We start from the raw sequence: 14,310 nt of genomic DNA on the forward strand, positions 1-14,310 counted from the left end.
CTATGTTTTTTTGTGTGAATTTCTAAGGTTTTTTTAAATGGTAATTTCTAACTATAACGTCTTTAAAACCTATGTTTTTTTCAGTGAAAAAAATAAACATGTAAATATATATATATATATATATATATATATACATATATGTATATATATATATATATATATATATATATATATATATATATATATATATATATATATATATATATACACAAACCTATCTATATCTATATGTTCGTGCACGTATTCCCCATTTCCCCATTATATTAAATTTATTTCATGTTAGCCACACTTTACCTAATTACTTTTAAAGTAGCAGATTCCATCACACTGAAGTTCCCAAATGAGCAGGTTGTCTGTGATTGTCGAACATCTTTTAACTGTAAAGTTACCTTTTAAGGAGACGTATCTGAGATTATCGTGTAGATGCGCCTTTGTAAGCATGTGTAATTAATCTTGACAACGTCAATTCAGAACTATTGTGAAGTTTTTTTTCTTTGTTTCTGCTCTTAGCTCAGGTGTTCTTGTTTTGTGATGCTCCTGGTCCTTCACGAACGCCCCTCCCCAACTCTGAAAGTACTTTCAGATAGGCCTGAACCGCCTGTCTTTCCCTGGCGTTTCTGTGTTTTCCCTTCAAACTCTGATGACTTATCTGCATTTTCTCATTGCTTTGTTTTTTCTTTCCAGATGAGTGAACAAGCCTGAACTCACAGTATGAAATGCTCTTCGTGTTTTTTTTTAATGTATCCTCACTCCACATGTCAAGTGTGCAATGCCTCCCACTCACAGCTTGGAATTTAGTTGAGGAGAGACTGCTGCCATCCCCCGTTCCCATGGCGACATCTTCTAAGTCCAACAAAGGCAAAAGGGGAGGACTGGCCAGAACAAATTGGGCATAGAGGAGTGGGCAGCCTGGGAGGAAAGGGAGACAGAACTACAAAGAAATAGGGGCAAACGGTGACAGTGTAATTGGTCGGGGAGAGAAACGTCGTCAAACAAGCCAATGCCATCTCTTTGAGTTCGCTTTGTGAGGAGCCCGCGAAAACGTGGCACGAGTCCTAGCCGACGAGCAGCACGTGCTGCTGGACAGGGCTGGACCTCCCTGCCGGACAGATACGGTAGAACCTCTCCAGGTAGGTCTTCTCTCAACCGGACCCTTCTGCTGCTGTCCTCTGACATCCGGGGATCCCGGGAGATAACCAGGACGTGGTTTAAAGTTTACATGCGAACCGCTAGGGATGCGCATCCACGTGGTGTTCGAAAAGATTCGTTTACAAGAGTCATTTTAAAGGAAGTTGCCTTATTTGCAAGAGTTGTCGCTTAACTACCCCAGCGTCCCGTTCTTTGAGCAGTGCGAATTACTGGCCAAGTAAACACGTTTTCAGAAGTAGCCACACTCGACACTATGTGCAGCGGTGCTTTAGGAGATGGATGTGATTTTAGGCGCTACGGTGAAGTCTGCTAATTATCGGGTTGCTGTGGGGTTAAAGAAAGCTCAGAAACGTTGTTTCTTTGCTGCCTTTGGTGTTTGAAAGAAAGCTATCCTAGTGCTACTAAGTGGTGACAGTCGCGGTGCCTAGCTGCTTCGAAAAAACAGAAAGTGCTGTAAACATCTGCCTGTGTGTCGGGCAATCATCCTTCGGCATAGTGACTGTTCTTTTTTTTTTCTTCTATGTAGGTGAGCTGTGTTCTTTGCGCGCTCGTTTGTGTGGGTGTGAGCGATCATAGCTGCATTCTTTTATTGTGCCTTTTACGAGTATTTACACTGAAAGCTCACATTTGGTTAATCAGGTCATTAGACTGAGAAGGAATAACACACCACGGGGCCCGATTACATTCATTGCACCACGCTATTTCCTACCCCCCCATTTTCACTGACCAGTCACTAAAGAATGTAATTTGCAATCGTGCAAAAAATTGTACTTGCCTTGGTATGCCAGTGTAAATGTCATTTGAAATGGCAGTCAGTGCAAATAACCATGCAAAATTGACCTGCATCAGTTCAAATAATGCAACCCGAGCCCAAACCTGGTGGCGCTTTTAGTGGGCGTGAGTGATTCGCTTTTCTTTATACTAGAAATACACTGTGCTACAATGCACCACTCCAGAATAACGTCACTGTCCCATACTCAGGGCCATTGAAATGATGCATGAGCGAAGGAACAAATTATGCAGCAGGGTTGATAAGTTAAAGAAAAGCAAATTATGCGAGTTTAACACTTGTATACAGCAATCAGCAACTGGAAAGTGATCAGTTAACTTATGGAATGCGTTTGCTATTGAACCGCACCATGTGTGGCATTTTTTGGTAATTAATATTTCAGCTAGGAACACATTTTGAGTGAAATGTTCAAATTATGCAGCATATGGTGGGTTATGTGGCAGGTACAGAAATCCATAATTATACACCAGATGCTGAAGCCACAGAATCGCATGCTTGTAGTGACTGCGACTATACTTGCGTAAAAGACATATACTACTTGCATATTTTAATGTCTTCTCTAGCTCCATTCATCCAGCTTCAATGCTTTTTACAGAACAGCACTTCGATGGATTTCATCCTGATGCAACTTCAATTAAAGCAATAATATGCGTGTTTACTGCAAAGGGGGAATCAACTGATCCTTTTCCATGTCCCATTGTGATAAAGAAGCACACAGGAAAGTGGCAGCATAGAAGTGCCTCCTCGCATCCCCATGGAAAAAGCCATCATCATTATCTTTGCGATCGCAAGTGCCTCTCAGGTAAGATGTACCACGGTTAAGGTTTTAGGCTGGAGTGGAAACATGAACAAAAAATGCATTCTTTAAAAATACAATCTTGAAACACACTTGGAAATCAGTACAGTAAAAAGAAGTTCAAATGAAGCCCCACACATAGAAATTAGTTCAGACACTAGGCTCTTTGTCAATTTTTGTACCATTCATCATCTGCAATTAAGAACTGCCACTATTAAGAAGAAGGAGGTGTTTTTGTGCCCTTTGTGGCTTTTTCGCCTAACTAGGATTCTCTTAAGGATATACTTGACAACGTTCACCTATGTATTTAGTGCAATGTGGGACTGTGGCTACTGGGAGGACACAGGCTTTCTCACTCAATCAAGTAGTAAACTTGAAAGCCCTTCACAGTTCCCAGTCCTTGACAGTTTAAGTGTATATGGAGTAAGGTATCAGGGCTCCCTTCTAGATCTGTCAACTGTTACTCCTGGGCCCTAGCTCTCTGCTTGTCTACCACAGCCTTACTCAAATCAGTCATCTACAGGAACCATTGCTGTAGCAAGCATGGATAAAGGTCAGCAATCTTATCCTAAACCCGCATGTCACTGACTGTAGATTTGACAAAACGAAATAATCTTACTTGGTATCTATTCTCAAACTGTTTACTATTTGCATCCCCCATATTCAGTTGTGTGCTTCAATATTGGACTGTGCACAGCCACCAGCCCACTTATTGAGAAATGCAAAATCTACCACTGCACAATTGCTGCATATAATATGCACAAAAAGGCCACGTGCAATTGTCTTTCCCCCTGGGGATACCCTTAATCTGAGGTCACCACACTTCCCTCATCGATCCCCTTTCAAACGTAGGTGAAGAGGTGCAGTGGCCGACCATAGTCACTGTAACTCACTGACTCTGGCTGACCACAACATCAATGAGCACTGAGAACCTTGCACTGTAGACCGCACCAGCACAGGGAATGTCTCTCTCTGAGTAGTAGACCTGGCTTCAGGCTTTTACAGATTCTATTATCAATGTTTAAGTCTGAAGCCTCCAAAAAGGGAATGTATCTTTTGGCTAGAACTGGTAGGCCTTAGTTACTTTCGCATCTCCAGCTTGAGAAGTGCAATTTTACTTCAATGGCCCTGGAATCGGTGTGAGTTCACAAGCTGCAGCTCTAAATGTGAATGACTACAGTTAAATATTGAGATTTTTTTCAGTTAATGGCAAAATGAGTACACAGTACATCAAATATTCACTCATATTATCTTCTCCGCAAATGAAAAGCAATTTTAAAACACTGCCCCTGCTATCATGCTCTGTCCTCCCTGCTTCATTACACTACACTTGGAAACACTGGCACCAATGCACAAAGGTACATTGATATGTTTAGATCTCTGCAAGCGTAGATCTGCACCTACACCTAGGTGTAAATCTCTTCATGGATGGAATTCACCATTTCCGTGGGGATATCTATGCCTACATGTAGATTGCGTCTCCACCCTCCTCAAGCGAGGGGAAGGAGACACTATGGCTGAAGTACAAAAAAAATGTTACTATTATCAACTTTTTGGCTGTTTGTGGAGATATGTTCTACAGAGGTGAGATCTTCCAATAAAAATTCTAAGGATTTTAAGACAATTATTTTAAGTAAAGATTTCTTTTTAAATTAAAAAATATGAAAACATATTTCCCTAACTCCTCTTCACCTAGAATTACAGCAGTACACGGGCAACACACTACCACTAAAATGTAACACATTACATTTTAACAAAAACAAAACAAATATATAAATATATATATATTTTAGTTTAACTAAATTCTAATTTTCTTTCCCTAACTCCTTACAGTATCATTATGCACTCTTGGTTGCATGCTACGTGTCGTTTTTTGTGATCCATTTTTTAAAAATTATCATTCACAATATATGTTATTATGTGTAAAAAAGCATACATTAATGAATATTAATTTTAAAAGTGAAAGAATGATTTAAATAACGTGTTATTTAATATATTTATTTAATTTTATATGTTTTGCATGTTTCTCTGTGTGTTAGTGTAATTGCCTACTTCCATTAATTTGTATAGCAGTGTGTTGCGGGGCCGGTGGTTGGCCTTGTGTGGTGCTTAACTGAGGCTTGACGGAAGTACATTTAAACCTCTTTTGTCAAGCAATACTACTTTAGTGCATTTAAATGTGTATTTTGAAAATTGTAATTGTCATTCTCTAATGTGGGTGTGCATTTGTAAGAGTACACCCATCCCTAACCACCCCTACACTTTCTCTTTACCTCACCCATTTAGGAGTAAGTATTCCCGATTTCTATCCACTACCCCATGTCCCTCCTACATTTTCTACTAAATCGTATGCCTAGTTGTGCGGAGACCTCCATCCAGAAAAGAGAGTCACAGATCTCTAGGTGGAGCTTTCTGAACTGCGCTTTGGAGTGCATAAAATAGTACAACTTTGCATACTCAAAAATGGCTTTTGTGAATATGTTCCTATGTGTTTAATGTTGCACCCACTTAATATAGCAATTTTGGCAAAATCGGCATAGTGTACAGTCCTTTATCCAGAGCCCGAAATTACCTGCTTGGCCGGACACTCCTGATTATATTCCTTAAAAAAATATTGATCAATATAATTTCTCTGGAATGACTTGTTATTAATGATTTAGGTGGCCATACCTTCCCATTTGTAAATATATTTGAATTTAAATTGACTCCACTGAGATCTGGCCATTCATTCCTCTCTCTAAGTTAGCTTTAAGGGAGAGTTGATCCAGTTCCGAGGTATACCACAATAATGCACTATATTATCCTTGAAAAAGTTGCTCATGGAACTTAATGTGTGTTGGCATGTTGAATATAGTCAATGTTCTTCCACATTTTGTAAAGGCTTTACGCATTTCCTCGGAGTTTATTCAAACCACTGAGCAGTTTAAATATATTTTCTTTAGCTCTACATTTGCTTTGACAACAAAGCAGATTTTCCCAAAGAACTTTCTAACTACAGAAAAAATCTCAAATGACAGTAAGAAAATCGTACATGCTTGGACTGTACTTACTTTGCTAAAATTCCAGTGACTCATTGATCTGTATACTATTCCATGTAGATGTGCTACATTGTTTTCGATACATGGGCATGAGTAACAAAACATGCTTTGTAAAATGTAAAGAAGCACTATATTAATCTTGACAAACCAATGCGTTTTCTATTGAGTGATTTTCATCCCATTTTTTAAAATGATGCATTCTTTTTTCAGGTCAAAAATAGTTTAGACTGTGATAAGATGAAAAAACAGACGACAGCAGTTTTTGCAGAGTGGGATCATTTTCCGACAAGGGAAAAAACTGAATATTTGGTAACTTACAAAATTCTCAGCGGTGCCCCTCAAAAGGTAATCTGGTTAATCAAATTGAAATAAGAAGCACATATGGTTTATTATCTGTTTAAAGTAAATTATTTTACCCAGGAGAATGGTTCACACTTATAATATTCCTTTTAGTGGATCCAAGATGCGAATGTAATTGGTGGTGCAAAGAATGGGCGTTAAGCTACTAAACTTGCAAACCCTTTGACCATCAATGACATCAATAGATTGACCCTGAAACCACCCTATGCCCTTAAAAGAATCCTATTTACTGCTCAGCAGTAAGTGAAAGGGCAAGGACTGGAAAGTTACAGAAAGATTGTGGAGCAGTGTTTACTTTTTTATCAAGTTACTTTCATGATCCGTGAGACCAGTAGTAGCAAGCGTAGTACCTGGAGTAGCAAAGTGCATAATAACTACCGTTGGTTACTCCTAATTGAAGTCCATAGGGCCAAGAGCTTACTGTAAGTTTAAAATGTATATGTTAAGCAGAGAATGGGGTTGTATGGGCATGGAATGGTAGAAAGTAGTTTGCAATGTGTTGCTTTTCAGACAATACACTTCATTATATTATTAAATCAGTTATAAATGTAGCAACTAATGCGGTTGTATAAATATTAATTACCCTAAATGCATAATTGTGGTACATAATGACGTGTTTGCAAAATATTAAAAGCAGGAATGAGTAGTAACCTGAAGAACAAGCATTGGCAATGCCAATTGGTCTTGGCATATTAATGAGTTTAGTGGTGTAGTTTTTATTATAAATATATGAATATACTGCGTTTAGTATCAGATGAAGTTAGCAGGTTAGCAATGACTTTAGAAGTAGCAGAATAGTAATGCAGCAGTTTTAGTAGTAAAGCAGTTACAGCATGATCAATAGAGTAGTAATTGCAGTTAAGTTACCAGGAGAGCAGTGATAAAAGTTAGCAAGAGAGTAATAATAGTAGTGCTGGTAAAACAGCAGTGATAGTAGTGCACAGACATGCCTGCCAGTGGGGGCCTACAGACCAGTGCACACACACGCATGGCCAAATGGGTACTCACTGTGACAGGCCCACGCAACCTCACAATGGTTGAGGCAGCGGCGGTGCTCTTCTGTAATGCACCCGGTCATCTCTTTGAGTCAAATCAGGCAATCAGCGTTGGAGCAGCAGGCCGGTCCACTACGCCTCCACGGCCTCAATAGTAGTGAATGGGATGCAGTTACTCGGGTTCGTTCAGCATATCGTCTGGCTCCCTCCAGTTGGAACAGTTAATGGTGCATGATAAAAGATGTGTCCCCTGGGCTCATAATTACAACTGCGGGAGCGGCGGTCCCTGTTGGAAGCCCACCGCGGCCGCCTGGGGCAAAACGCCGCACACAACGGGAAGCTGGGTAGGCCCCGGCTTCACAGCAGAGAGTCGCATCTGACTCGGGCTTCAGTCAGGCAAGCCTATGATCATCTCTTCGGCGCCGCACTGCACTGCACTAACAGCCAGCAGTCTCAGGTACAGCTCTGCAGGCCCCACAGATACTCCACCGGTCCGCGGCCGAACACCTCAGCTAAGATATGTTCCTCAACCAAGTGCGGCTCAGGGAAGAAGTCACAGTGGCGGGATGAAGTCCCCGCGGGTGTGGCCAGCAGCCTGGGCTGGGTTCGGCCATGCGTGCCCCGGGGAAGTGCGATACCAGGCGCGTTTTGTGCTACGGGCGGCTCCGAAGTAGGCTTGCATTGTGCAGTAAAGCAGCGGATGGAAAGCAATATTGAGCAGAAAGCAACAATAAAAAAAAAAGTTCTACCAACCAATGCATAGCCTATCTGTTGCGCTCATATAAATAAATATAGCCTACCCTCTCTCACGGCACACAGGCATACACTGATGCGAAAGACGAAAAGGGTCCCCGGAGAAGGGCGTGAGTTAACAAATATGTTTTTCCAATGCTGTTAACACGCTGTGCCTTTTGGCGGTCTGTGAGACGCAGAGCATTACTCGCCGCTCCTTTGTCCTGACATCGCCAAAACTGCTAATTTCTATGCCCCTATGAAACAGAAGATTAAACCAGCGATGCGTCCCTTTACCACACGTCCCCCATTCCCCGATCCCTCTTCCGTTCTTACATGATTGCTCTTTTCACTGGCGATCTCCGTTCTCAAGCACACCACAGCTTCACGTCTTCTCAACAGTGGCGCTTACAGAACAATTTCGGCTTTCATTTCGTGTGGCACAAACAATCGTAGGAGTAGTTTCCGATTATGGCTTGTCTCGCCACCATATTGGAATGCTACGGGCGGGTCCGGAGCTCCGATGTAGGCTTGCGTTGTGCAGTAAAGCAGCGGATGGCAAGAAACATTGAGCAGAAAGCAACAATAAAAAAAAAATTCTGCCAACTAACTATTCAAAAATGAAAGTGCAAGGAACCCGTACTTAGGCAGTGCTCTTCTGCCTACAGAGGAAGACTTTTGGTGCGCATGTGCCTGAACAGGTCAGGCAAAAGAAAGTGCGAATGCAGGCAACTCGTATTTACGCGAGTCCTATTGCATTGTAAATCAAAATGTGGGCAACGAAGAAGGCAGGAACGGGAGTGGGTGGGGTGGTGGTGGTGGCAAGAGAAGTCACAGACTGCCGGAGGGAACATGGGGAGGCAGGGGAACAAAAGAGTTGCTGAAGTAAAGGGGCTGATAGCCATGGAAGGATAAACATGACATCATGGCAGTAAGGAGGCGGGACTAATACGCCGGCAACCAATCAAAATGCAGCCTTTCAGATTTGACCCAATCAAAAGCATGGGCAGCAAGTGGGTGGAGCTTCCCCCACAATACTGTATACAGTATCTCTTGACGAGACATCGCATGCACTGCCTAGCCGAGACCTAAAAAGGATGCAGGAAATACTGTGTACCCGTGGAGATCAGCCAGAATGTTGTTAACTATGCTTCATGCATTTGGATGAAATAGAGAAATCTGGGTGACGTCATGAAAACTGAAATTTACCAATTTTACAGAACTATGTGGCAGTAATAAAACGATTGCCACCCTTAATGATGTAGATGTAAATTGTAACTCAGAATGTCCTCTTTTTGGCTTGGTCATCTGTTCAATAGTTTTTGAGGTAAACCTAAAAGGAATGACTGAAACAGCTTTTTTCCCAATCCTCCAATGTGAAGTTTCCGTAATACCATGACAATTAAACACTATGAAATCTATAATTTCCTATGTATTTACATTTATTACAGTTGTATTTGTAATCATAGGGCACTGGTTCATTTTATGCATTTATGAAATGCTATTTCATAAAATACCTGTGAAACTGTTCAAATATATATTTTAAAAATGTGTCTGACTGGTTGAACGAAAATATATTTTCATTGTTTTGGATACTGCACCAATTCTCATTTCTTTCACAAGGCAAGTGGCTTCTCAGTGTTTCCCTATGAAAGTGGGAGTAGTAATAGTATTAGTTTACATTGGTGAAGGGTTTGAGTGGTCACTGTGGTGCATTATCAGTTCCAGCATACGATTGCTGTGAAGTAAATTGTCAAGGGAATCCTGTCAGCTGAATATGATGGGGAGACTGTAAGTCATCAGCAGGATGACTACAATAAAGGGTGCACCCAGTTAAAGGAGACCTTCATTTCCGGACAGGCTGAGAGATAAGGAGGTATATTTACTAACATATGCCGGAGCGCTATGTTACTCTAGATTTGGCAATGCTGCACTTTGACATTCTTAAAACTCAAACATGCGCCATATTTACAAGAATACGGCACACTTGTGAATATGGCACGCCCCTGTGTTTCACCTAGTGCCGGTGTTAAAAAAGCTGCCTAGCGCCAGCGCAGGCACCCTACTGCCATGTAGTATGGGTTCCTGCGCTGCAGGGGCAATTTGCTTATGTGCAGGAAGGGACGCCTTCTTACACATAAGCAACCATTAAAGGTGATTTACTCCTTCTATGTGTGCTGCAACACACAAGGAAAGAGCAAAGTAAGAGGAGAAATTAATAATTTCTCCTCGTAGCATCATACTAAGACCAGGTTTTCCCTGGCATTCGTTTTTGGCACTGCCTCAGCCATGTAAATATGAGGCAGCGTAAAAAAGCAATGGGTGTTGTGAAACACCCACTGCAACACCCATTGCACGCCCTTTGCCACAGAGGACTGAGCGCAAAGGTCATATTTACAAGGTGAGGTTAGGCCACGTTGCGGCTTAGCACCACCTTGTAAATATGTGAACTGAGGCTACACAACTGGAGCATCAAAAAAGGGTCTTGTAAATATGCCTGAAGGTTTCAATGAAGAATCTGTGGCCCTGTAACATTTACTGCAAGTGCGAGTTCATTTTCAGCTGAGTGGGCTCTAAAGATTGCACAGCTGATAACAAGAGCTGGGAAGTTCAAAAGCTAATTACACGTAAACGTAAATACAGTCACTCTGAAAGCTCTACGGGGCATATCTCTACAAGGAAGTGGCGGAACGCTGGGTTAGCCTCTTTGGCTTAATGCCGCACTCCGCCACTTCTGAGATGCTGGGCTGTACCTTATTCACAAGAATACAGTGCAACCTTGCTTTTCTCTCTGCGCTGGCACTAATTTAGCTGCCTAGCACCAACGCAGGTACTCTTGCACCATGGTGCAAGGGTGCCTGCGTTGAGGGGATTGATTGTTTATGTGCAGGAAGGTGTCTCTTCCTGCACATAAACTATCTGAAATGGCGTTTTGAAACTTCTATGTGTGCTGCTTAATCCAGCACATATAGAAGTTGCAAAACATAATTTTTATTTTCAATGATTGTTAAAGGACACCTTTCCTGCATATAAACAATCAATAGCGTTTAGCTGTTTCCATGTGTGCTGCACAACGCAGCACACATGGAAATAGCAAAAACTAAGAGAAAATAAAAATTTCTCATTGTTGTGTCAGTTTTCCTTAGTCTTAATTTTGGCACGCCCCATATTTACCCCACCCTTGTAAATATGGGCCAGTGTCAAAATTAATGGGTGCTGCGATGGAACGCCCACAACAACACACATTGCCCACTATTTTCACGCTAAGTATAGGTTGAAAGGGTACCTTATTCACAAGGCAACTTTGAGCTAAATTAAGTGGCTTAACGCTGCCTTGTGAATAAGGGGAAGCCCCTATCGCCTCCACAACGTCGAGAAAAGTGATGTTGTGGTGGCGACAGCGGCTTGTAAATATGCACCTACATTTGAATGGAAAGTTTTGATTTCTTTAGTTGTATCTTAGATGCATTTTTAGAAAACTTAAATACATTTTTAGAGCTGCACACAGCCGTGCTGTCATTACTTGTAGTCGACTGGCGGTTGTAACGGAAGAATTGGTGATCCTATTTCTATGTGAGCACTGCAACTGAAAATGTATTTAAAACTTAGACAGAACTGGACGCTGTGTTTGTATAAATGAAAAAACCCTCACACTCGCAGCACAATCTGATATCCGGAAATACCCTCAAGAAGTAGACACAGGTATGATCAGGGGCTCAGTGATGCCTGCACCAAACGTTGTCAAATTTCAGAAGCACACACAAAAGGTTCATGAAGTGGAAAACTAAATTACAGTGTCAGAGAGGTTCGTAGGTAGGTATTTGTGCAGTGCAACCCTAACTAGAGAGCATTGGAGTGGTGAGGGGGGGCGCAGGCCCTTACCTATGATTTAGGCTTTTTTAATAGATAGTACTAATGCAGACTCCAAATTTGTTGGGCAGTTAGTGTTATTTTAAATAAGGACCCTTAATTTTTTTCTGAATTCGGATGGTAGGAGCAGCTATGATGGCGGTGGAGAGGATGTTACAGATCCTTGTAGTGGAGATGGAAAAGCCCTTCTAGTGTGCATTTATAATTGTATCAAGCCGTAGTGTCTTTAGGAAATAATATGTAACTGGATATTTATTGAGTTTCAGACATTTTAGCAACAACATTATTTATAGTTATGTTGCAATAAATGTAATGTTTTTAACCTCTGATTGTTAACTTTGATTATGTGTTAATAATTTAAATGTTCATAAGATTTGCTGACCCCTTAGGCTACATGTTGGTTTTTAATTTCAAAATGATTATGCCCATCTCGCACAATGTTCTCATTAATTAGAACTGTTGTTGCACTATTATAGGATATAAAGATTTATTTATAGTTTATATACACTTGTTAAACTTTGTATTTACTGTTCATGAATGCTAGTTATCAGGTACTAACAGCGTCCAGGTTAACCATTATTTGGAAAGCGGTCCTTTGCCATTGCTATTACAGAGAGGAAGGGAAAGATGAATTGCAGTTGAACTACTACTGAGATGGATCTTGTGACACCCAGCAGTTTAGCATGAATAATTTACTTTAAACTAGGAATGACAATTGAAATTTGACATGTTTGTGAGAGAGACAAAGCTAAATCCAGAGGTGTTTGGGTTTTCTAAAACAAAATCACCTTGTGTGATCTTAAATGTGCCTTGGTCTCTCTGCTTTTCCCATCTGATTTTGTTGTCTTTTGAACTCTGTGTGCTGTGGCACCAGTGACACATAATATGCGAATTTCTCATAAAATGCACTGTGCATTGTTGGCTTATTTAACTTTACTGTAAGGCCATGTAAGAAGGTGCAGAAAATACACCAGTGGTGTGGAAGTTAAATGTGATATGTGAGCTTCAGTGTGTCTTTATACCATCCACACAGATGACAAAAAATATAGCTTCGGAAAGCACCATTGTGCTCTAGTTGGGGAGCAGGTTGGAAGTATTGCAGTGTCATATGCTATTAAAAATTGCATTTCTTACTTTGAAAATCCCACTTTATATATTAACTAAGTCTCCTCTGAGACATGCCTTCAAAGCTAAAAGAGCAGGGGGCCTACTACATAAAAATGGAGCATCCTGGATACTGCAAAAAGCATGCCTTCCAGTATTAAAACATTTTTTTTATCACTGTACAGGAAAAGGTAGATTTTCCATTTACAGGCCTAGTTATAAATACAAGCACTTTGTCCTTTCTTTGCTTGAGAAAATTCCAGAATGGTCAAGTTATTTTCCACTTTTTTCAAAATCTAATTCGATGGTGAAATCAGATTTTTAAAACGTTAGCAAGAATTAACTTTAGAAAATTGTACTTCATGCTGTCTGACAGTAAACTAATTTAGAGCTCACTTGGCTCAAACTTTTGCGCAATAAACTGAGCACACATCCTTGGCAGGCTGTTAATGACTCTTCTCCTGAAGACAATGGATTGGTCTCTGACAGGAGGAATATGAGTGGTGTTAACCATATCAACGTAGCATGGTTGAGCCACTGAATGTAAGATATGTCAGGTGGATCAGTTGAACAAAAGATGGATGTGCATGCATGGAGTGAGGGGCAACTGGGTCTACTGGAGAGTGGGAGCCAGCTCACTCTCACCTGTGAAGCATATTACAAGAAATACTTGAATTATTTACCTTTGGAATTATTAGAGGGGCTGTCTCAAGAGAGTTCGGGAGATGTTCTTTGTGAGTGCTTGCAAACAGATCTGTATACTCTTGCTCTCATAAAAAGACCAGCGAACATGCCCTGTGAAACTGCAGTGTACCAGAAACACATTTTAATGTGTTTGGAACCTTAGCTAAATTCTTCAGAGAAATGACTGCGCCTAATTAAGACAATAAGTCATATAAATATCCACTGTGCAGTAGGCAAAATCAAGGAAATCGCTGAAAATATATAAGTGCCTAAAGGTGCTCTTGGAAGGGTTATTATCTGAAGTATGTATATTTTGAAGATGTCACTGAAGAACAGAATGATGATATTGGAAACAGCGTTCATTTCTTAATAAGACCAGTGCAAATCATTAGTGATGGAGTAACTTAGAGGAGAAACATCACCAGGTAGTTTACTGCTAAAACATACATTGTTTCCTCCCAGGAAAAAAATATGACGGACAATTAATGTTCTTAAAACTAACAAAACCAACAATAACATCACTATGACTGAAGGAACCAAGATAGCTTAATTTCATCTAATCTCCATCAACTTGCCCATGGGGTAGACATTTTCATGACTTAGATCCTGAACTGTTTGACTTTGGAAATTCAATATTGTCTGAACAGGGGAGGAGAAGCCAATGAATATATTGACATAAAGAGCTGATGTCTTTGTGCCATATGAGTGGACCACTGACCTGGCCTATGGAGTAAAACAGTATAGCAGATAGCCATATGAGTGGATGGACCTTTGCCAGATAGAGCCATAAAA

General features: G+C 40.8%; 1 protein-coding gene across 1 annotated transcript in view; it reads left to right on the plus strand.

Moving 5' to 3' along the window:
- Positions 1–878: 878 nt before the first annotated feature.
- PTPRQ (protein tyrosine phosphatase receptor type Q) overlaps positions 879–14,310 on the plus strand; it is a 1,452,710-nt gene continuing 1,439,278 nt past the window's right edge. Inside the window, exons 1-3 of the mRNA XM_086919596.1 lie at positions 879–1,130; positions 2,503–2,741; positions 5,984–6,118. Of these exons, the coding sequence (XP_086775722.1) occupies positions 2,694–2,741; positions 5,984–6,118 (183 nt within the window). The 5' untranslated portion in view covers positions 879–1,130; positions 2,503–2,693. The remainder of the gene's footprint in view (positions 1,131–2,502; positions 2,742–5,983; positions 6,119–14,310) is intronic.

Source organism: Lissotriton vulgaris, chromosome 1_1 (assembly GCF_964263255.1).
Source record: "Lissotriton vulgaris chromosome 1_1, aLisVul1.2, whole genome shotgun sequence".
Classification (NCBI taxonomy): Eukaryota; Metazoa; Chordata; class Amphibia; order Caudata; family Salamandridae; genus Lissotriton; species Lissotriton vulgaris.